We start from the raw sequence: 24995 nt of genomic DNA on the forward strand, positions 1-24995 counted from the left end.
GTTATACTCTGTGCAAAATTCTACCAGGCGGCTTCCTCTTTCATTTCTTAGCCCCAATCCGTATTCACCTACTACATTTCCTTCTCTTCCTTTTCCTACTGTCGAATTCCAGTCATCCATGACTATTAAATTTTCGTCTCCCTTCACTAGCTGAACAATTTCTTTTATCTCATCATACATTTCATCAATTTCTTCATCATCTGCAGAGCTAGTTGGCATATAAACTTGTACTACTGTAGTAGGTGTGGGCTTTGTGTCTATCTTGGCCACAATAATGCGTTTACTATGCTGTTTGTAGTAGCTTACCCGCACTCTTATTTTCGTATTCATCATTAAAGTTACCCCTGCATTACCCCTATTTGATTTTGCTTTCATATGGCATCATATTTTCATGTAATCTATCATCAAGGAAAAAGTATTCAGTGCACGAGACTGTATAATCAAAGTAATAGCTGGTACCCAGCCAAGATCACCTTTTGGACATTTATTTAAGGAACAAGGGATATTAATAGTAGTTTTGCTATATATGTATATATTATGAGAAGGAAAGTAGAGATGTTGAGTCACAGATAGGCGCAACCAAAAAAACTCTCACAATTTAAGCTTTTGGCCATATGGCAACACCGGTGACACCAGTCGTGCTTCCATATCAACCTCAGGCATCAGCTCTGGTGATGGTGCTCGTGGTGTTGATGATACTGGTATCAGCGGGTGCTCAGTAATGGGTGATGGAATCCCTGATGATTGTGTCAGAAGCAGTTGAGGAACTGCTGGTTTGGCCAACAAGGAGGGATGCCCTCACGTGTATGGAAGGGGAGAACTGGCAGCAGCAGATGATGTGACACCTGATGTGGGCAGGCTTGGAGGTGATGGTGTGATAGTAGGCCCCAGCCATCCACGCAAAGATGAAGCTGATCACAATGCCTCAAGCAGAGGCCTTCCACCATGCAGATGTCACAGAGACGCTGCCTCTGGCATCTGGCAGTGAAAGCTGGAATGCATTTAGGCTGATGTCCAAAACCGTGCACACAGTCAACCACACCTGGCAAAAAGAGGCATGGCAGCTGTTCGGGTTGATGTTCAAGTGGAGGATGCAGGAGGCGTAGCAGTGTCCTTGGCTAGCACCCACAAAGTAGCTCCGGTGGGCTCTTCTCGCTGAATGGCATGAAATATTACAAGGAGAAAAACTGATCTAAGGCAACAGCGGGCGAAGAGTTGGCAATTTTTTTTTTTTTTTTTTTTTCATGCGAGTTTTGAATATTCGCGCTAGCTGTTCCATTTCACCATTAGATTGTGGATGGAACAGTGGGGCAAGGATGTGACAGGTACCATGGGCATCTCAAATGCTGCAAACTCTTGCAATGAAAATTATGGACCATTATCAAACACTAACATCATGTGCAAGCCTTCAGGTGAAAAATTTTGGGCAAGGCTGCAACAGTGGCAGTTGTGGATGTTAAAACGCAATGAACGACATCCAGAAAACAAGAATATGCGTCAGTGACCAATAGCCAATAAGCACTGAGAAAGAGGCCAGTGAAATCCACATGTATACGGTCCCGTGCATGTGATAGTGGTTTCAATCTTGATAAATCATGGAATCCGGCACTTGCTGCAGTAAACTCACAAAGACGTTGTCACAGTGCAGCTCGCAATGATACATCGATATGTCAACGCAGATCGACTGCAGAGTCATAGATACAACCCGCGCATTATGCACGTCTCTGCCGCCGACCTACGTCTCTGGCGCATTTGCATCTGTGGCCGCATGTGCAGTCGCGTGGTACACGAGTATAAAGGGACGAAGCGAGCACTGGAGCGGCTGTCCTGCGGCTCACTCTGAAGATGGCTCAATGTTATACGGCCAAAATATTAGAAGAAGAAGGAGGTTTCTTGCGGCTGCACACCCGAAGCGTAATGGAACAATCTGTAACACTGATTACAAAATTTCAGGTGTGATCATGTTAGTGGATTTATTGCATCATTTGTATGCCTTGACCAAATATTAACCAAATATGTTTTTGAAAATATGTTTATTGTGGAGGTTCTGCAAAAGGAATTATTCAACTAGACTTACAGCACTGGCTCTTTATTTAAAAGCTTGTGACTGAACCAAAACCATCTTCGCCTCTTCAGGTTGATAACTTATTTTGCAGTGATGCTAACTGAGATGCGAAATTTATAACTCTTTGACTGCATGTTGTGCTATGTTGCACCCTATAGGCGTCAAAAAGGTTTCAATTTATGGGGAGACTTTGAAATTTCACATCATATTTCTCTTTTCTAGTGCAGAACATGACAATTTTTTCTTTCCAAATTTGCATTTGGATCCACAGATGAGAACACCTGTCTTATAATATGGCCATTTTTTCCTTCCAGGGACTGCTTTAGTTCTTCTGCCATAATGGAAATTCTTGGATGGAGCAATACGTAAAATAAGAGGAAGGCAAGCACTCACGTATAGTGGATTGGTGCCTAGAGTAGAGAAACAAATAATAGAAAACAGCATTCATGCTAGCTTTCAGGTACTAGTTTTTTTCTAGCAAAACACACACACACATACACACACACACACACACACACACACACACACACACACACACACACAAATATGCTCACTCCTATGGCCCTGAACAGACTTGCTGAACTTGGATTAGACATCTGACCAGCACTTTTCTGTAACTATGTAAGAGCTGTATGGGTGGACAAATTGGCGACTCTATTTTGGCAATGTTTCATAAAGTTTTGCATTCTCTTTGACTGTATGGTAGTGCCAAAAGTGCTGTTGTGCCAAGGAAATGGAATATTTCCAGTAATCTGTATGACAACTTAATAAACTTAAATTGTGTAGAGACTGCATTTTCCTTGATGCTCAGCAGTGCCAAACGTTAATTTGTCATTATTCTGAAGTGAATAGAAACTCTGTACCCTATAGCCCAACAGTGCCCCCTCCTGTCCCACGTTGCATACACCTATCCCTTAGAGAGGTTGGCCAGTCTTGGCTGAGTACGTATGGTTCCTGATCTGTGATGTTAAGGTAGCCTGAAGCGAGTTATGGACAGAAGGTGTTGGTCAAGATAGAAAGAAAAATAAAACAGGCATTTTCTCTCTCTCTCTCTCTCTCTCTCTCTCTCTAACTAGCCCACATTTTGAAGTCAAAACATTGAGTCAGCACATTTTTGGAATTATTAATACTTCATTATCAGTTTGGCTCTCAATTGGATGTGTGTTCATTGTGGTGCAGGAGGTAGTATTATTATTTTTACGTTTCCCATTATGTTCATAACTGTATCCTTCATGAATAATGTGAAAATGAGAATAATTACTTTTGTGTAGTGATTAAATTTAACATTTTGCAGCGGGGTCCCAATAAAGTGCCACTGTATTCATTGGCAGTGGTTGCAGTCGTTACGCTGACTTTCATCCTAGTTGGACAGATAAATACACTTGCACCTGTTGTCACCATGCCTTTCCTGATTACATATGCCTCTATTGATTACGCATACTTTGCATTGGCACAGACACATGATATTCACCAGAGACGTGAAGACAGATTTAGGTGAGTAACCTGCATAGTTTTTTGTGACTAAAAAGTAATGTTACGCAGACAAGCATTTACATATTAATTTTATACACTCTTAGACTGTACTATATACAGGTTGTGCCAGGAGGAATGATCAGTATACGAGGGTATGACAGGAATCATCATTCAAAGTGAAAAAGTTGAGTAAACATGGGCTCGAACATACATACTTAAGGGGTTTGAGCAGATCATCATCTTCGAGGCTGTGAAACAAATCTTTTCTGCTGCTTACTCTTTTAATTCCATATTTTTGGAGAAAGCAGTATGGGCCAAAACCAATTGTTTAGTAGACAAGGGCTCTAACATGCATACCTTAAGAGCTAAGAGCACTTGTTCAGTAGACGTACTTATTTTACATTAATAAAGATAAACAAGTTCTCATAACTCTTAATGTTTGGAATTTACAGTTCATGTGTACTATACTGTCTTGCTTTGAATTATTCTTCCCGTCAAATCCTGAATATTGACCATTCCTGCTGGGACACCCCATTTACGGAACAATCTTCAGCAGTTCTGGAAATTATTTTGTCACATGCATGAGTACTTAATATGGGAGCATAATGGTTTTATGGATGTATTGAACCTAAATGAGAATTACACTAGAATAATGCTAAACAGGGAGGGTATATTAAAAATGCTGTAAGAACCAAAAATTTATGGAGAAAAAATTTTAAAATTTGAATGGTGTAGACAAAATAACAAATCAATGAAATAATCCCCAATGAGATATTCAGTAGCATCAAAAATGCAAAAGAAAATTCTTCACAGCTAGGAAGGAATACTTGTCATCCAGCCATAACATGGAAAAAAGTAACTAAGCCTGATACAAATTACTCTAAAAGTGTCCAGGCCTTAAAATCATATCCAAACAGTTGTTAAAGATGCACCCGTATACTGAGCAAGAGGAGAAAACCCAGAGAGTCTTTCCTGCAGAGTAACCTTGTGTTGCTCAAATTTCCAAGTTGAAGCAGAGCTTTAGAAACAAGATAATAAGAGTGACAGAAGACAGGGAATGTTTCACCACTATTGAGAAAGGCTATGACTTAATGTGAGCCAAAGTTGAGGTAGCAGATATTCACCTTCTCTTTGCTTCCTCACATTAGCGTCCTCGTGCATTATCTCTGATCTACATAGAATATTCAGCAATGGGAAATCAAGGGTCTGACAACATTATAAAAAGGATAGTTGGTACTCACCATATAGCAGAGATGCTAAGCCGCATACAGGCGCAACAAAAAGACCGCTAAACAAGTAAGCTTTAGGCCAAAAGGCCTTCTTCTGTATTAGACAAAACACACACACTATATATATAATAGAGGGAAACATTCCACATGGGAAAAATATATCTAAAAACACAGATGATGTGACTTACCGAACGAAAGTGCTGGCAGGTCGATAGACACACAAATAAGCACAAACATACACATGAAATTCAAGCTTTCACAACAAACGGTTGCCTCATCAGGAAAGAGGGAAGGAGAGGGAAAGACGAAAGGATGTGGGTTTTAAGGGAGAGGGTAAGGAGTCATTCCAATCCCGGGAGCGGAAAGACTTACCTTAGGGGGAAAAAAGGACAGGTATACACTCGCGCACACACACACATATCCATCCGCACATACACAGACACGAGCAGAAATTTGTAAAGGCAAAGAGTTTGGGCAGAGATGTCAGTTGAGGCAGAAGTACAGAGGCAAAGATGTTGTTGAGTGACAAGTGATGTACGAGTGGCGGCAGTTTGAAATTAGCGGAGATTGAGGCCTGGTGGGTAACGGGAAGAGAGGATATATTGAAGGGCAAGTTCCCATCACCGGAGTTCTGATAGGTTGGTGTCAGTGGGAAGTATCCAGATAACCCGGACGGTGCAACATTGTGCCAAGATGTGCTGGCCGTGCACCAAGGCATGTTTAGCCAGAGGGTGATCCTCATTACCAACAAACACTGACTGCCTGTGTCCGTTCATGCGAATGTACAGTTCGTTGCTGGTCATTCGAACATAGAAGGCTTCACAGTGTAGGCAGGTCAGTTGGTAAATCATGTGGGTGCTTTCACACGTGGCTCTGCCTCTGAATCACATCCCCTGCCAGGACTACCTCTCATTTTGCCCTGATATGAGGAATGTCCTACCCACTATCCTTCCCACACCTCCAGCAGTGGTATTTCAGTGTCCACCGAATCTACACAATATCCTCATCTGCCCCTACACAACCCCTGCTCCCAACTCCTTGCCTCTTGGCTTATATTCCTGTAGTAGACTGTCCCATACATACTCCCACCACCACCTACTTCAGTCCAGTTACAAGCATCACCTATCCCATCAAAGGCAGGGCTACCTGTGAAACCAGTCATGTAATCTACCAGCTAAGCTGCAACCACTGTGCTGCATTCTGTGTGAGCATCACAACCAACAAGCTGTCTGTCTATGTGAATGGCCACTGACAAACTGTTGCCAACAAACAGCTGGATCACCTAGTTGCTGAGCACACTACCCAATGCAACAATCTTCATTTCAGTGACTGCTTCCCAGCCTATGCCACCTGAATCCTTCCTACCAATTCCAGCTTTTCTGCATTGTGCAACTGGGAACTCTTCCTGCAATATATCCTGTGTCCTCAGAACCCCCCTGGCCTCAGCCTTCGTTAGACACAGCCCTTCACCCACCTATCCCTTTCCCTGTTCCCACACCGGTACTACACAGCCCTCTGTTCCACCAATGCTCCCACTGTTTTATCACTTCTCCCTCCCCCCCCCCCCCCTCCCCCCTTTTCTCCCGCCAAATCTCCACTCGAAACTATCAACTGCACCTAGCTGGCAACTTTCTTCCCACCTCGTCTCTGTATACTGCTACAAGCAGCACTTTATCATCCCCCAGCCCTACCTTGCTATCCCTCCCCCTCCTTGCCCCAGCCTGCTCTTTACTCCACCATGCAGATTGCTTCTCCCATCTTATACTGTTGCACACAGTCTGGGCTGTGCAGCCAGAGACAGTGGCCAAGTGTGTGCGAATTCCATTTGTATTAATGTGTATGTATGTTGTGTAACTCAGATTGAGGCCTATTGGCTGAAAGCTTACTTGTTTAACAGTCTTTTTGTTATGCCTGTCTGTTACTCAACATCTCTACTATGTCGTGAATGACAATCTATTGTTTTCATAATATTGTCATCAAATAGATAACTATTGTGTTGATAGATATGGCCAACTAATTGATCTCTTTATTTTTGTGCTGTTGATAGAGAAGATTTTTCTTTACCTATACTACTAAGACCTTATCGTTTGTGAGCATTGATATCCACAAGACCTCTTCCATCTTCTTTCAGTGCGACACATCTCTTTTTGCATGCACCAATATTTCAGATTTATGAAACATACAAGCTTCACTGCAGTCAAAGATAATAATAATTCTCTTTTTGGTCATCACATTTAGTTTCCTTAATGTAAGCAAAACTTTTTTCTTTTATTAGTCTGAACTTAGGCCATCTGAGGTGCTTTTACCTCCTTGTCTGAGTGGTATATCAGAAAGCACAATGAATACTGTAATATTTTGACAATTGTGTAGCCCAATTTGGTCTTATTCATGTTAATTTTTATGTTTTACTTCTCTTTCAACATCTTTCTGTTTTCTTTCTAAAATTTCTTATGTTTTTCTCATTGATTCTGTGGTATCAGCAAATCTAATCTTTTGAGACTCCACACCATTAAATTTTACTCCTTCCACATCCTCTTTACATTCTTCAGTGCTTCCCTCCATATATGTTTGAAAAATATTGGTCGCAAGTTACTGCCAAGCAATAGTTCTTTCTGTGTCTAAGCCCCTTGTACTTGACTGCTTTTGTGTATGATATCTTCTCGGTTTTTATACGATTCACTGACTGTTCATCTTCCTCTGAAATCTTGACTAACGCTAGACAATCTTCATTAACTTATTCCATCTTACACTATTTGTAGCATTTTCTAGATCTATGAATGCAATAATGGTTGTCTTGTGTCCATAATTTTGTCTATAAACTGTTGTAATGTTATTGTAAGTATGCTGGACAAGACAGGATGCTAATACCTAGTATCACCACCTCTAGCATTGATGGTGTCTTCAATTTGGTGAGAGGAAGACAGTCCACAAGTTTCTTCAGTTCCCAGCTGAAGCAAATACAAATGATGATTAGATCCTGTAGTGCCACCATATGTGGTGCAAGAGATATTGATTGCTAAATTTCACCTACTGTCCCAAATAGTCCCAGACATTTTCAGTGGGGTTAAGATTGGGATGACTTAGCGGGCCATTCGAGGTGTGATAGGTTGCTTGTGTGTTTATCAAAGTAGCAGCTCAGTGAACACGCTGTTGTTAGCTTGGAAGACCAAGTTGGTTTTCGGAGAGTAAAGTGACTAAAGAAGATGCAAGTGTCTGTTGAGTAGTCATCAGGAGCATGTAGAGGGAAGGGCAACACTTGGGTCACCAAGAATTTTGAAATAAACATACTTGTTCATGTTCACGGAGATGTGAATGAGTGGACTCAGGACATAGTATGAAAAGCACCCCCAAAACGCAACAGAACCAACTCGAGCCGCAACTACATCCTTCACCACATACTGTGAGTTATATGCCATATTGGGCCATCAGTACACTCAGCACCTTGCATCATTTAAGAAAAGGCAGAATTGTGACTCATCAGACCACCCTACACCTCTCCAGTCAGTTACTGTCCACTATTCCTTAAAGACGCTTGAGATGGTCCTCATTGATACATCAGTAAATAGGATAATTTATTCTATGGTGTGATTATGGGCAAGTCCAAACACAACAGCTTTTCTTTGCCATTCTATCATGTCTTTGCATTGTCGTATCTTACTACACTGATTCCATATGATTTATTGGCTTAGGCATATGAATTAACTGCCACGACATCAGTGGTGGGGGGCCACATGGCCGCCTATTACAAGTTCTTCACCTTGTACAGTGTTCCAGAGCGAGAAGTGTGCCCTTTAGGGGGTGGTGTATGTACAGGGTGTTCCAAGATTAATGGTCATAATCAGGAATGTGACAGGAATGCTCATTTGAAGCAAAGAACTGCTTATGGTTATATGCTGTATTCTGAATGGTTTCTTAGATAGAACACATTTCATGTACAGTGCTATTTATTTTGTGTGTTATTCAAAACATTGTCAGGTTTACACATGTACAACAGTTAATAATCATCAACAAGTGTTTCGTAAAGCATCACTTGAAAAATACATATTTTCAACACAGTCACCTCTAAGCATTAACGTACACATCTCATTAGAGCTGTTGTACAGTTCACAATAAATGTTTGATTAACCAACAGTCAACTTCAGTGTTGGGTGAGTGCTTCTGCAAGTTCCCTAATGAGGGCAGCAACATCCATGATGTGACCAAGCACTTCATCTGGTGTACTCACATTTTGTTTGTATGCTTTGGACTTCATCCAAACCTATAAATGAGAATCTAATGGTGGAAGGTCTGGCAGTCTTGTTGACAAGTTAATTATACTACCATGACCAAGCCAATGATTAGGGTAAGTGCAGCTGAAATGTTACCTCACACAACTGGTAAAATGTGGAGGGGCTCTGTCAAGTTGGAAGTACACTGCAGTCCACATGCCCAAAGGACTCATTCATTCTTCTAAAATGATTGAACCTATCAATGTGTTACCAATCAAGCCACGTCAAACAATGATTGAATAATGAACTTGGAAATTGGTTTCCATTGTAGCATGTGGATTTTCTTGTGACCATTAATGACTGTTATGTGTGTTGTTGATTCCACTCTGTGTGAACATGGCTTCATCAGTGAAAAATGTTAATGGAAGCACATAATGATTATCACTTAACCAGTAACAAAATTCAAGTTGTGTGTCATTAACACTTGTGTGAAGATTCTGGGTACACCATAAGTAAAATGGGTACAAACTTTTTGCATGTCATGTTCATCATACACATGCTCATGGGACACTGGTATGTATAAAAAGACACCATGTGCTGGTAGTACGGATCCACTGCACCATTTCAGCAGTGTGTTACTGTTCTTGGAGAGGCTGTTGAACTACACATTCAGGAGAAAAATGATTACTTATAAGAGTACATATTTCATGCAATATGCTGAAAAGTCTAGTAAACTCATTATGATCAGGAATTCAATATGTCAAAAAGAACTGACGGTATTCTTTTGATAGCAACTGGTGAATACCATCGCAGCAGCTGTAGACAAACACTATATCTGCATATTCTTCATTACTGTAAATGGGTGGCATTATAGCCAGTGCATACACAAACGCAGTTAACTGCTGCTTCTGTCGGGCACACTCTCAGTTCCTCACACGACTTCGCTCATAACACACTATGGACAGCTGTGTTTTCTGTGGTTAAGTTTAATGGAAGAATGACATCCTGAGCTAAGAGGTTGCAAGCAATGAGGTGGGTTGGGCTAGAATAAAGGTTAAAGAAACTGGGTGGGTAAGGCGCATGTGTACGTGCCACTGACCCAAAAACAAATGTAAATTAAATCTGATTTATCTGGGAAACCATTGGGAAGAAAACACATATCCACATGAAGCTTATTCAATTGAGCATTCCTGTGATATCCCAGAATACTGATCTTTTTATCCTGGGACACCTTGCATTATCTGGTGAGCATAGTTTCCCTTATACTTCCATTCTGTTTAAATTCAAACTGGTGGTCACCTAAATTTGGTTCATTTTTATTCTTAATGGGAGAAATCATGAAGGGAGTCACACAGTAATAAGATATCTCGGGCAAATTATCTCATCCATGCAGTCCAGCACAAGTTTCAAAAATTTAGTCATACAAACCCCAATTTGTGCTTTTCTCACATGATGTTCTGAAAGCCATCGATTCAGACAATCAGGTAAATGCATTATTTCTTTACTTCCAAAAAAACATTTGTCTTGGTAAGACATTAACACTTATTGATGAAAATTCTGCCATGCAGCGTCTCGTATGAAATGTGTGACTGTCTTGAGGATTTCTTGGTAGGGAGGAGGCAGCATATTATCTTGGATGGAGAGTCATTGACAGATGTAGAAGTAACTCCAGGAGTAACCCAGGAAAATCTGTTGGGATCCTTACTGTTCATGAAGAATTTTGATAATCTAACAGAAAAGATTAATAAACCATAGATGTTTTGTAGATAACCAGTTACTTGCATTATGTGCTATACTAAATATGCTACTGGAATAGTCAGTCAGACCTTGATAAGATTTCTAAACTGTGATAACATTAGTAATATGCTTTAAATGTTCAGAAATGTAAAATGGTGTACTTCATAGAACACAAAATATAATATGGTATGTGTTCTGTTCTACTCAGTGTATGACACAGTGAATGACGGAACAACTGTCTGTTCTGAGTGGTTGTTAGCAACTAAGATTGCAAAGTGAGCAGCTGATTGGAGACAGTGTCCAAAACACACGGAGATCGCCATAAGCATATATGAGCAATCCTGAGTGAATGCCAAAAGAGAGAAAGCCTTAAAAGAAGCGGTAGTCAAACTTTTTAATAAAAGAATCAGTCTGAAGGCTTCAGATGATAACAGGCAAGTGGCAGTATGTGACTGTGCATCCTTATTTAAGTACAGAACTCTGCCTGTTGTACTGTCTGCTTTTGTCAGCTGTGGAACTAGAAGGAGCTGTCTCTGCTTGCCACAGTAGCTCAGACTCCACATTGGTATTGCAGCTCAGCAGGGAATCCAAATGTTTGCTGGATACAAGAATATGAAAATAATATCAATGAGCTACAATTGGAATCAACAAATCATACAAACATCTGAGTATAACAGTTTGTAGGGATATGAAATGATGACATAGGCTCATTGTAGATAAAGCAGATGTTAGACATGGTTTCATTTGTAGTATACTGAGAAAATGCAATTGTCTACAGATGAGATTGTTTATAAATACTTACATTCTAGAAATTTTTCACAACCAGTGTTAAGTGGGTAATGTGGGAATATACTACAACCCACTACATATTGCTCTGAAAGGAGCTGTAAAGACGATGCTAGATTTATTACAGTACACACAGAGATAGTTAAACTGACAATCTCCGTGTGTTCCATATGCAAACAGATTGGGAAGAAACCCAGATATGTGTGGTGCCACACGAAGTACTCTCTCCTGTATTCTTGGGAGTGATTTGCAGAGTACAGATGTAAATATAGCACCTCTCCCTTATGCATGGCTATGACCTTCTGTTGAACATTCATAGTTAGAATTAGTAGTGATATGTAGTTAACAGTACAGGTAGCATGTCCAAGAACAAGAGCAAAATGGAAATTAAATAAATATTTTACAAAATCAGAGAATCTAGGTAAGAACATTGTACAAACACAGTATCAGAATTCCCACCAATGAAACTTTATTCTGCTTTCGCATGAAGGGATACACTGAAACACTGAATGAATGAATGAAGTAGGAATCAGTGTAATAACTCTTAACCATTAAAGAACAGTCTAACAGGGGAGCATACAATCTTCTCGTAAACATTTATCTACCCAAGAGCCCTGCACACCGTCTCACACGAGACTGCTTTGTACACATTGCAATGCTTTCTGCGCCATCCGTGCCCATGCAAGGTTACCTCTTTAGGCTAGCCATGGAGGTGCATGCTGTTTGTTTATGTGCAGTCACTCTATGGAGTTATAAAACTCCTTCTGCCATGAATAAAAGTTTTCACTTTGGAGGTGGCCTTGCCTTCATTGGATAGGGATGACTACTGGAGCAGCTGTCATGCTGTCACAGGAGAATATGGTTTGAAGTGACACAGGTGTGGACAGGCATGGTGCCCACTCCCCTGTGAGAGATCATAAAGGAGCACTGGTAATGGAAGTGCTGCATCAGTGTTCATATTTGGGCAGGCACTTGGCGATGGAGGCAGCAGAGGAGACAGCAGCAGCCAGGGCAACGGGCTGCAGAGTTGGTTGTGGCATGACCCAGACTACTCCCCCCATTGATGGCGGCAGCCAGAATGAGGAGGGCACAGGAACTGGAGGGGGCGAGGACCGCACTGTGGGGGCCAGTGCAGATGGTGGAGGCAGCTACTGGGGCAGAGCTCCGGCACTTGTTCAGTCATGCGTGGGGAGAGGTGGTCATAGTGTCATGACATCAAGGCATTGGAGTTGCACATGATAGAGACGGTGGCCTTGGTGGTGGTGGACTGCCACTTGTATCCACTTAGAGTGCCAGCCAAACATTTGGACTGATATGGCTGAGTCTGGCTGGAATCATTGCAAGGTGGGCACCAGTACATGGCCGGATGCCTACCGGAGCAGTTGGAACAGTGTATGGCGCTGACACTGTGAAGCAGCTCCGGGGGTCTATGGTCACTGACGGGAGTGAACCACTATGAACTCAAGGCCCTATCAAAGACTCCCCAGGAGAAGACTGAGTGATATATTTTTTCATCTACATTTTGAATGTATGGACCAGCCACTCCACTCCACCATCAGACTGGGGATGAAAGGGAGGGGCTGTAACATGCTGAATGTGCAAAAATTTTCAAAATCTTGAGACACAAATTGTGGGCCATGACTGTAGCTGCCGTGAATGTGGACAGGCAACAAACTACATAAGGAAATTTTGAGAAAGCATAAACTACTACAAGCCAAAATGAGTTGAGGAACTGACTCGCAAAATCAGCATGAGTACTCTCCCAGGGGCACTGGTGGTCGAGCCACAGCGAAAGAGAGTCCCAAGGTACCACTCAATGGGCAGTGCAGTGGGTGCAGGCTGTCGTAGTGTGCTTGATCTCAATGTCAATATCCTGCCAAAACATGTGGCAGTGGGGCCAGCAGTTTTGTACAGGAAACACCCCAATGGTCCAAGTGGAGAAGGTGCATGATGTCCCGCCGCAATGTGGGGGGGCATGAAAACTGTGGGTGCCGACTGTTCAGTGGCCAACAGTAACGTGCCATAAAGTACTGAGAGATGGTGGTGGAGATCAAAATAATCACGCAAAGGATTTGATGACACTTGGCCCAGTGTTCTATCGTGACAGGTGTGGTGGACAAATTGAACAACCCAACATAAAACACGATTGGCCATGACAGCTGCCAAAATCCAAGAACTGTTAATGAGAAAACCATCCACAGTGTTTTGAACTTCCACGTCTAAATAGGAACACAACAGTTCATCCTGAAAACATGCTGGATTGGGGATAATGAGCAATTGAGAAAGAGCATCCTCATTAGTGTGTTGCATTTTGGGTTGGAAATGAATCTCATAACATAGCGTGACAAAAACAGAGCCCAGCATTGCAGTGGATGTTCTGCTTTGTCTGGTAAAGATGCTTAAGGGGTGAAAAGAGAAACCATAGGTTTATGATCAGTAATCGAATGGAAGTCAGAGCCGTATAGGAAAAAATGAAATTTTTTGAATGTGTACACAATAGCAAGATCTTCTTTTTCTATGCGCAAGTAGTACTGTTGTGCCTGATTCAGAGTTTTGGAAGAGCATGCAATTGGGCATTCGGAACCGTCTGCATATTTGTGCATGAGAATGACCCCAAGACCATATTGGGAGATGTTTGTAGCCAAAACAATATGTAGCCTTGTTGGAAGGTAACCAAGCAAGGTGCTGAGTGTAACTGTGACTTTAATAGGGTAAAACCATACTGGTAGGTGGGTGACCAATGAACAGGAACATCTTTATGTAAGAGAGCATGAAGTGGCTGTGTCAGTGTGGCTGCAACAGCAATAAATTTACGGTAGTATGCAATCTTTACAAGAAAGACTTGCAACTCTTTGATGTTGGTAGGGTGCAAAAAAGCTGTAAGATCCTCGGTTATTGAGGCCAGCATGCAAGACTTCAAAACCGAAATAGACAATAGATGGATGAAAAAATTGTGATTTGTTCATGTTTCATTTCAAACTTGCAGCCTGTAGCACTTTGAGAGAGGCATGAAGGTGCCGCAAATGTTAATCTGATGAAGAACCTGAGACAACAGTATCATGCAGATAGTTAATGCACATGAGTTGGTCCAAAAACTGTTGGAAAATGTTAGTAGGAGTGCTAGCCACACCGAATGGCAGGTGCTGGTATTGGTATTAAACCAAAGGGGTTATTCATTATGAGCAAATGCTTGGAATCATCATCCAGAGCCAGCAGCAAGTTAGTTTCTGATGAGTCTATTTCGGAAAAATACTTGCCCCTGGATAGCCGTGCTAATAGGTCATTCTGACAGGGTAAGGGACAGGTGTCAATAATAGACTGTAAATTTACCAGCTTTTTAAAATAGCCACAGGGCTGAAGGTTGTTGTTAGGTTTTGCTACAGTTACTGGAGTAGACCATTCACTAGAGGAGATAGGTGTGATAACAACAAAGACATAACTTGATGTAGTTCCAGGCTGACGTGCTCCTGTAAAGCTATTGGGATTGGGCAGGCATGAAAAACACTGGGACAGACCGTTAGTTGCATTGCGAAGTAAGGCTTGAAATCAGTTGCCCACCCTAAACCTTTTGAACACAGGGAGAATTCTCTGCAGAGTGCATTTTGTTGGTATGGAACTTGATCCGATACCATATGCACTTCATCAGAAACAAAGGACCCAAAAATTTTGAAGGTGTCTAACCCAAATAAGTTACTAGAAAGGTCAAGACCTGAACAACTATTTTGTATGCTATGGAAGTAGGAAACTGTCCAAATATAGGTATTTGTTGTTTGTTGTAGCTCACCAACTGAGGAGAGACAGGAGACAATGCCTGTGATCCAGACAATGCCTGTGATCCATAACCCTTGTAGATTTGGGAATTTAAGATCACTGCTGCACTCATGTCCACTTGCATTTTTAACATCTTGTCCATCACAAGTACTTCTTGGTAGAGCTCGTTTGGGGCTAGTGTCACTTGGGAAACACTGTTCACTTCCTTGTTCATGCCTGGTGAAGGAGGTTGTGAGTTGCACACAGACACAATATGCCACTCCCCCCCTCCCCCCCCTTTTTTTTTTACAATGGTTGCTCATCATCCAATGCCATGGGCACGTGGCCTGCTCCTGTTGAACAAAACAGTAATGTTACGACAGGAGAGGAGCACATGGCAACTGGTGTGATGCCAGCTGTTGCTGCTGCTGAGCACAGTGCTGCCCCATGTGGCGTGCAGACCATAGTTGCGCAGTCACCCTATCCTCCCTTTTTCCCTCCCATGAACGGACTGACAGTGGCTGAGAACGAGAAGAAGCAACATCGGCTACTTCACACCTTGTTTCTATCTGATTTCCTGCTGCCCTAGATACTTTAGAGGATTTGGAAATGTTCAAAATACCTGTGAGAGAGGGTTTTTCACATTGTAAAGCATGTTCATGAGCTTCCCCATCAGGGGCCAGCCGTATTACAGCATCATGAACCGTTGAATTGGCATATGAGTCCCACTGAGCTTCAGTAACAAACTGGCAATGATGGCTGAGCATGTCAAGTTCTGCTGCCTAAGCTGTGCACAACTGTTGCTGCTTTTGACAATAGTAGAACTCAGTGCAAATAACAACAACATGAGTATGTTTGCCATGATAATTAGAGAGCAACTGACACATTTCATCAAACTGGCAGGTTCCTGAAGAGGAGCTAGCTGACACAAAAGGTGAGGAGAAATCCATTACAGAAAGAGAGGCTTGCACCTGTTGGGGTCAGTGACTTTAAAAGGTTGAATATGTTTCCAAAGGTGTTTTTCATACGTATCCCATTTTGGCACAGAATCATCATGTAGAAGAGATAGTGGGGGTTACGTCAACAGCAGTGAACCCTGTCATGAATTGTGATGGTGCCAAATTGTTTAGAGAGAGCCTGCTGCTACTTGGTGAAAGCTCACTGCTGTTCAGCAAGAGATTGTAAAGAATTTCTTCTACTATCGTACTGGTCATAGCAAACTAAGAAATGAAACACCCAGAGCAAAATATGCATCCACCACCAAAAAATGTGGTAATGTTTTACAAACACAATATCAGAATTCCACTAACCAAACTTTATTCCACTGCCATATGAAGGGATACATCAAGACACTGAATGAAGTAGGATTCGGTATAACAACTCTTAACCATTAAAGCACAGTCTAACATGTGACGTACATTCATCATGTAAACATTAGTCTGCCCAAGGGTCTGGCGCACTGGTTTATATAACACTGTTTTGCACATGGTGCAAGAATTTCTTCTACTATCGTATTGGCCATAGCAAACTAAGAAATGAAACACCCAGAGCAAAATATGCATTCACCACCAAAAAATGTGGTAATGTTTTACAAACACAATATCAGAATTCCACTAACCAAACTTTATTCCACTGCCATATGTAGGGATACATCAAGACACTGAATGAAGTAGGATTCGGTATAACAACTCTTAACCATTAAAGCACAGTCTAACATGTGACGTACATTCATCATGTAAACGTTAGTCTGCCCAAGGGTCTGGCGCACTGGTTTATATAACACTGTTTTGCACATGGTGCAACACTTGCTGTGCCATCTGTGCTGATGCGAGATGACCTGTTCAGGTCGGTGATGGAGGTACGTGCTGTTTGATTATGTGCGTTACAACAAGAACATTTTGTGTAACTTTGCACGTGGTTGGTGCTCAAATGTGACAGATTGACTGGTTGTTTGGGTTATTGATCCGGAGAGTGGACCAAGAATGTGCAGTACAAACTGTAACACTATGTATTTGAATCATAAGAAAATGCAACAAAAATGAGTAGAAGGGAACTGAAATAGAACCATAACCTTTACATGGTGAACATATTGAAACTCACAGCTTTTCCACCACTTCATTGAATTTGATGCAAGTGCCACAATTGGATTAATTGGTAGTGGGGAGGGAGTACAGCCAGTAAAAATGAAACAAAAGGATGTCTCCTAGCTGTAATGATTTTCCATTGCTCTCTAAAATTTTGTGAAATTTGAGAGACTAATAAAAGAAATGTACCAATGACGTACCATGACATAAGAAACCATACAATGGCAGTCTGTCTGCTGCTTTGGACATATTACATATGAATCTTTTTATTATACAGGGTGTTTCAAAAATGACTTTACAACTTTTAAAGTTCATATACATTAATTCATAATGTCTACAGAGGTGATTGTAGTGACAATTTGTAGGGAAATACATCAAGTTTTGTCTCACATAGTTTGCTTGTGCCGAACCACACCGTAAGGAGGCGCTAGTAGCAGTTATGTTAAAGATGGCTGCCTTCACTGGACCAGAGCGTGCTAGCTGTGTGTTTTGGTTTGAAGAATCCAAGTTGGCGACAACAGTTCAGCGTAATTTCCATACCAAGTGTGCTAAAGATCCTCCTAGTAGGCCTACAATTTATGAGTGGCCTAAATGTTTTGTAGAAATGGGGTGCTCAGTAAGACATGGGAAATCATCAGGTCATCCAAGCAATTCTGATGTCATTGAGCAAGTGAGACAATGTTTTGTCAACAGTCCTACAAAATTGACCCAGCGTGCATCTTGGAAACTGCGAGTCCCACATGGGACTGTTTGGCGTGTGTAGAGAAACTGTTTGCATTTGAAACCTCACAGATCGACATTTGTACAAGCAATAAAAGACAATGATAAAATCTGATGGGATGTGTACAAGATAACCAAAGGAGTCTACATACATCTCTAGTTTAAGGTAAAAAAAAATTGATGTGTTTCCCTACAAAATAACACTAAACTTATCTCTACATCTTCTTTCAATAAATTTATATTAATTTTTAAAGTTGTAAAGTCCTTTTTCTAACACCCTGTATTATATACAACTGATGACTATGGAGCATGGTATAAGACTTGTTGTTGTTGTTGTTGTTGTTGTTGTTGTTGTTGCTGTTGTTGTCGTTGTGGTCTTCAGTCCAGAGACTGGTTTGATGCACCTCTCCATGCTACTCTATCCTTTGCAAGCTTCTTCATCTCCAAGTACCTACTGCAAACTACATCCTTCTGAAACTGCTTAGTGTATTCATCTCTTTGTCTCCCTCTACAATTTTTATATTCCACACTGCCCTCCAATACTAAATTGGTGATCCCTTGATGCCTCAGAATATGTCCTACCAAGCGATCCCCAAGTTGGAGTAAAACAACAAAATATCTGATGTGTTTGAACACTGGTCAACTGAAACAGTAATTATGAATCTGACTTTGACACAGACGCTGGAATAATGAAAAGTGTGTAAACATATAATGAACATGTCTTAAGGATGGAATTAATGATTTCTTGTGAGCTAAAGGGTAATGGAAAGCAGCATGTGTCAGGTGCCTCATCAATTTCCTGTAATACTTAATTGAGAAAGTAATTCTCACGTACACCAAACCATTATTTTTGCCCACTTGTTGTTGTTGTGGTGGTCTTCAGTTGACAAACTAGTTCGATGCAGCTCTCCATGCTACTCTACCCTATGCAAGCTTCTTCATCTCTGAGTAATTGCTGCAACCTACATTCTTCTGAATCTGCTTAGTGTATTCGTCTCTTGGTCTCCCTCTATGATTTTTACCCTTCACACTTCCCTCCAGTACTGAATTGGTGATCCGTTGATCCCTCAGAACGCATCCTACCAACCGATCCCTTCTTTTTATCAAGTTTGCCACAAATTCCTCTTCTCCCCAATTGCAATCAGTACCACCTCATTAGTTGCGTGATGTACCCATCTAATCTTCAGAATTCCTCTGTAACACCACATTTCGGAAGCTTGTATTATCTTCTTATCTGAACTATTTATTGTCCATGTTTCACTTCCATACATTGCTACACTCCATACAAATACTTTCAGAAAAGACTTCCTAACACTTAAATCTATACTTGATATTGACAAACTTCTCTTCTTCAGAAACGCTTTCCTTGCCGTTTCCAGTCTACATTTTAAATCCTCTCTACTTTGACCATCATCAGTTATTTTGCTCCCCAAATGGCAAAACTAATTTATACTTTAAGTGTCTCATTTCCTAACCTAATTCTGTTCGCATCACCTGATTTAATTCGACTACATTCCATTATCCTTGTTTTGCTTCTGTTGATGTTCATCTTATACTGTCCTTTCAAGGCACTGTCCATTCTGTTCAGCTGCTCTTCCAGGTCCTTTGCTGTATCTGACAGAATTACAATGTCATCGGCAAACCTCAAAGTTTTTATTTTTTCTCCATGGATTTTAATACCTACTCCAAATTTTTCTTTTGTTTCCTTTACTGCTTGCGCAATATAAAGATTGAATAACATTGGGGATAGGCTGCAACCCTGTCTTACTCCCTTCCTAACCACTGATTCCATTTCATGCCTCTGAACTCTTATAACTGCCATCTGGTTTCTGTACAAGTTATAAATAGCCTTTAGCTCCCTGTATTTGACCCCTGCCACCATCAGAATTTGAAAGAGAGTATTTCAGTCAACTTTGTCAAAAGCTTTCTCTAAGTCTACAAATGCTAGAAATGTAGATTTGCCTTTCCTTAATCTATCTTCTAGGATAAGTTGTAGGGTCAGTATTGCTTCACGTGTTCCCACATTTCTACGGAATCCAAACTGATCTTCCCAGAGGTCAGCTTCTAAAAGTTCCTCCATTCGTCTGTAAAGAATTTGTGTTAGTATTTTGCAGCCATGACTTATTAAACTGATAGTTCAGTAATTTTCACACCTGTCAACACCTGCTTTCTTTGGGATTGGAATTATTATATTCTTCTTGAAGTTTGAGGGTATTTACCTGTCTCATACATCTTGCTCAACAGATGGTAGAGTTCTGTTGTGGCTGGCTCTCACTAGGCTATCAGTAGTTCTAATGGAATGTTGTCTACTCCCGGGGCCTTGTTTCGACTTAGGTGTTTCAGTGCTCTGTCAGACACTTCACACAGTATCATATCTCCCATTTCATCTTCATCTACAAGCTGTTCCATCTCCATAATATTGCGCTCAAGTATATCACCCTTGTATAGACCCTCCATATACTCCTTCCACCTTTCTGCCTTGCCTTCTTTGCTTAGAACTGGTTTTCCATCTGAGCTCTTGATATTCATACAAGCAGTTCTCTTTTCTCCATAGGTATCTTTAATTATCCTGTAGGCAGTATCTACACTCGTTCTCATAAATTAAGGATAATGTTGATACATGGTGAGACAATGCTCTGGTGGGCGGTTTGCGGGTTTAAATCACTTCGGGGTAAGACCGTGCAGTGCTTTTGACCTGCGGCCGTCGCATGGGGGTCTGGCATCAGTCCAGATACGCAGAGGTGTGTTGATGCATGTCAGAGTACGGTGCAGCGAGTAAGTGTGCAGACATTTTCAGACATACTAATGGTGACTGTGTGTTGAAAATGGCTCAAAGAACACATATTGATGACGTTATGAGGGGTAGGATAGTAAGGTGACTGGAGGCTGGTCAAACACAGCAGGTCGTAGCACGGGCCCTCCGTGTTCCACAAAGTGTGATCTCAAGATTATGGCAACAATTCCAGCAGACAGGAAACGTGTCCAGGCACTACAGCATGGGACATCCGCAGTGTACAACACCACAAGAAGACCGATATCTCCCCATCAGTGCCCACAGATGGCCACGGACTACTGCAGGTAGCCTTGCTCGGGACCTTACCACAGCCACTGGAACAGTTATATCGAGACACACAGTCTACAAACGACTGAACAGACATGGTTTATTCGCCCGGAGACCTGCAAGGTGCATTCCACTGATCACTGGTCCCAGGTTATGTTCATGGACGAGTCCAGGTAAAGTCTGAACAGTGATTCTTTGGGAACCAGATACCAACCCCTTAATGTCCTTGAAAGGGACCTGTATGGAGGTCGTGATTTGATGTTGTGGGGTGGCATTATTATTGGTGCACGTACACCCCTGCATGTCTTTGACAGAGGAACCGTAACAGGTCAGGTGTATCGGGACGTCATTTTGCACCCCCTTCAGGGGTGCAGTGGGTCCACCTTCCCCCTGATGGATAATAACACACGGCTCCACTGAGCTGCCATCGTGGAGGAGTACCTTGAAACAGATGATATCTGGCAAATGGAGTGGCCTGCCTGTTTTCCAGGCCTAAACCCCATTGAGCAGGTCTGGGAATCTCTCGGTCGACATATCGCTGCACATCTTCAAACCCCTATGACACTTCAGGAGCTCCAACAGGCACTGGTGCAAGAATGAGAGGCTATACCCCAGCAGCTGCTCAACCACCTCATCCAGAGTATGCCAACCAGTTGTGTGGCTTGTGTACACGTGCATGGTGATCATATCCCATATTGATGTCGGGGTACATGCGCAGGAAACAGTGGCGTTTTGTAGCACATGTGTTTCGGGATTGTTTTTCTCAACTTATCACCAATACTGTGCACTTCCAGATCTGTGTCGCGTGTGTTCACTACATGCCTATGCTTAGCGCCAGTTTTGTGTAGTGCCACGTTGTGTGGCACCACGAGTGTATCTTACATTTGTCCTCTAGCCATCCCTGCTTAGCTATTGTGCAGTTTCTATATATCTCATATTTGAGACATTTGTATTCCTTTTTGCCTGCTTCATTTACTACATTTTTATATTTTCTCCTTTCATCAATCACATTCACTATATCTTCTGTTACCCAAGGATTTCCACTAGCCCTCACCTTTTTACCTATTTGATCCTCTGGTACCATCACTATTTCATCTCTCAAAGCTACCCATTCTTCTTCTGCTGTATTTCTTTCCCCCATTCTTGTCATTCGTTCCCTAATGCTTTATATGAAACACTCTAAAACCTCTGGTTCTTTCAGTTTATCCAGGTCCCATCCCCTTAAATTCCCACATTTTCGCAGTTTCTTCAGTTTTAATCTACAGTTCATAACCAATAGATTGTGGTCAGAGTGCACATCTGCCCCTGGAAATATCTTACAAAGACCATAATATCCAATATTAAGGGCTCACTTTTCTTGCAGAGAAGTCTGTTCATCTTTTGGTTTCTAATACCTATTGTGAGAACTTTCCTGATTCTAGCTTTGAACACAACAACCCTTTATATTCAAATATGCACACATTTATTTATTTATTTATTCATTTATTTAGCATACTCTCTCCAAAGTGCAGTACTGTATAAAGAACTCTCTGTAACATTAGTTTAACGAAAAGAGACCTATTATAGATTGTTGTATATTTAAGTTTATAATCTTACTCAAACTCAGTTTGAAACAGCAACAACAAACAAACTAAAGAAGAACATATTTTGTTTGGATCTTCACAGAGCACAAGAATTTATTACTGGTTCGTCTGATGGTGTAAGACATTATGGAGGTACTATAGAACGATCCGAAGATCAGTTTTCATCTGGCGATCTGGACACTTTGTTCCCTGAAAGGCTGCAACATAGGAAGGAAATGGTATTGTATAATTATTAAATATGTTCTGTTAACTGTTTTTATGGTGAAAAAGAAATCAGCTTCTTTATCAGTGTAGACATTTATGAAATTTCACTGTGTAGTGCTGTTATTGTGAAAGTTTAAGTGTAACTTGTATAAGCAATAAGTTAATGGCTCCAACCAGGTGTTGTATGTGTGAGGTATTGCTGAATTAAGGGGGGGGGGGGGGGGGGGAAAAAAACAGTGTTAATTTGGTACATGATATAGTGGTTGAGGAAGAATCAATTTATGCAGAATGATATTTCTCTTTCAGAGCTACATTATTTTGTGCTGCCTTGTTGCAGAATAGAATAAAATTGTTGAGGCCTTTAATTACTGTTGAATTGCCAAGAATCACTGATCAGAAATGAAATATCATATCACTTATTTAACTTTCACTGCAAATCAGTTTATTGTTAGCATGATACAAAAAGGTGACTACAACAAAATATTGTTATATATCAAGAGGCCACTTGCAATTTTTACTACAGTGGAGTAGCCTCTAATCTCTGTGTTGTTGCTTTGATATTTCACATCTCATGAAAAGAACTGAATCGTTCATAGAATGATTCTTAAATAGTTTCCTGTTTTGATCTGCCAAGAAAGATAACAGACTATAACTCTAAGCAAGAAAGTTATTCAAAGATATATTTTTAAAATTTTAATAATCTCAAGATCAATATGTAGCACTGAATCAGCACTCCGCCTCTCAATCATGTAAGTGTTTCAACTCCTCCTAGACTCTACAATCTTCTAGGTGTTCCTCTTGATATGCTGAACAGTAACATTCGTATATTGTTGAGATAACTTACTCTTTGCAACATCATAAGGTGAACCACTTTACTGAACTGGAAAAGCATATTATATGATCAGTTTTGTTCTTTTCTGTGAATAGTAAGATAAGTATTGAATAAATTCACACATAATATGCAGTCTCAGTGCTTATGGGTTGTAAATAACTTAGGACCAATACAAGAAGAAGTTGCAGTTTTTGAATGCACAGTGTTCAGAATGCTTTAATGTGAACACAGTTCCGATAGCCTATACAGGTCCAACGTATGAAGCAAGGCCAAGTCCAAGATTCAAACACAATTCATCCTGAACGTTACCACAAATAAATACGATAGTGAAGTGAGAGAGAGCCCACTCTGCTACAAGGCTATATAAAGTTCCTTTGTTGCTTATTGTCTTGAAATGGTGTTGCCCAACATTGGTATGCAAAGGCCCTGATGTGATGCTGCCTTCTGACATGCGACCATGCCTTAGCGATGGTCTGCACCTGCACCTGCACCTGCACCTCACTAAATGTTGTGGTAGCCATGGCAATTTTGCCAGTACAAAACAAGAGGTAACATGGTGGGTTACCACAGAACTCTTCTGTGGGGGAGAGAGGGGTTGAGTTGGTGAAACCCTGGCATCTCTACTTGGGCTGCCCTGTGATATAGAAGAAGACAACACCCATGGTCTCCTGGGCATTGGGGACCACTGCCCGTGGTGTGGATAACAGCTTCCTGTCATCCGCTACTGCAGCAGTGAGCCTGGTGATGCTGAGGCTGCTGTGGGTGGATGCTATGTGGTGTGATGCTAGCTGCTGGGGATGCTGATGCAGGGTCAGGAGTTCTGTGGACTTCCGGCTCCCAGAGGGTTGTAGGCAAGGGGGAGCACAGTGCAAGAGGATGGACCAAGAAAAGAAGAGGCACCTGGAGAGGTGGCAGTGAGAACGGAAAACTAAGTTCTGATAGATGGATTGATACAGGGAGTGAACATGGGGGCAGCAGAGGCCAGCCCCACACATAATCATAATTGATTGTGATTGTGCACCACCAGCATGTCACCTATCTGCTGCTTGAAGAGTCTCCAACCAGGCTGATAGTGGACAACCACTGGAATCCAATGATCAAAGTGACCAAACACATATGGCCAGGGGGAGTCAGAGGCCCATAATATGGCTACTAACAGTGTATGTAAAATGGGAGCAAGCTGCAATGACGAGCAATCAAAATTCGTTCAAGATGGGGCCCATGAAGTCCAGGTGTATGCATTCCCAATGCAGCATGGGTGCC

At 41.5% G+C, this 24995-nt stretch overlaps 1 protein-coding gene across 5 annotated transcripts in view; it reads left to right on the plus strand.

The window, feature by feature from the left end:
* The window catches only part of LOC124717142 (solute carrier family 12 member 8), a 195524-nt gene that overhangs the window by 137460 nt on the left and 33069 nt on the right, over positions 1–24995 (plus strand). For all 5 annotated transcript variants that reach the window (XM_047243930.1, XM_047243905.1, XM_047243896.1 and 2 more), the window contains exons 9-10: positions 3360–3559; positions 22779–22914. In XM_047243930.1, the coding sequence (XP_047099886.1) occupies positions 3360–3559; positions 22779–22914 (336 nt within the window). The remainder of the gene's footprint in view (positions 1–3359; positions 3560–22778; positions 22915–24995) is intronic.

The sequence above is a fragment of the Schistocerca piceifrons genome, chromosome 1 (genome assembly GCF_021461385.2).
Source record: "Schistocerca piceifrons isolate TAMUIC-IGC-003096 chromosome 1, iqSchPice1.1, whole genome shotgun sequence".
Taxonomy (NCBI): domain Eukaryota; kingdom Metazoa; phylum Arthropoda; class Insecta; order Orthoptera; family Acrididae; genus Schistocerca; species Schistocerca piceifrons.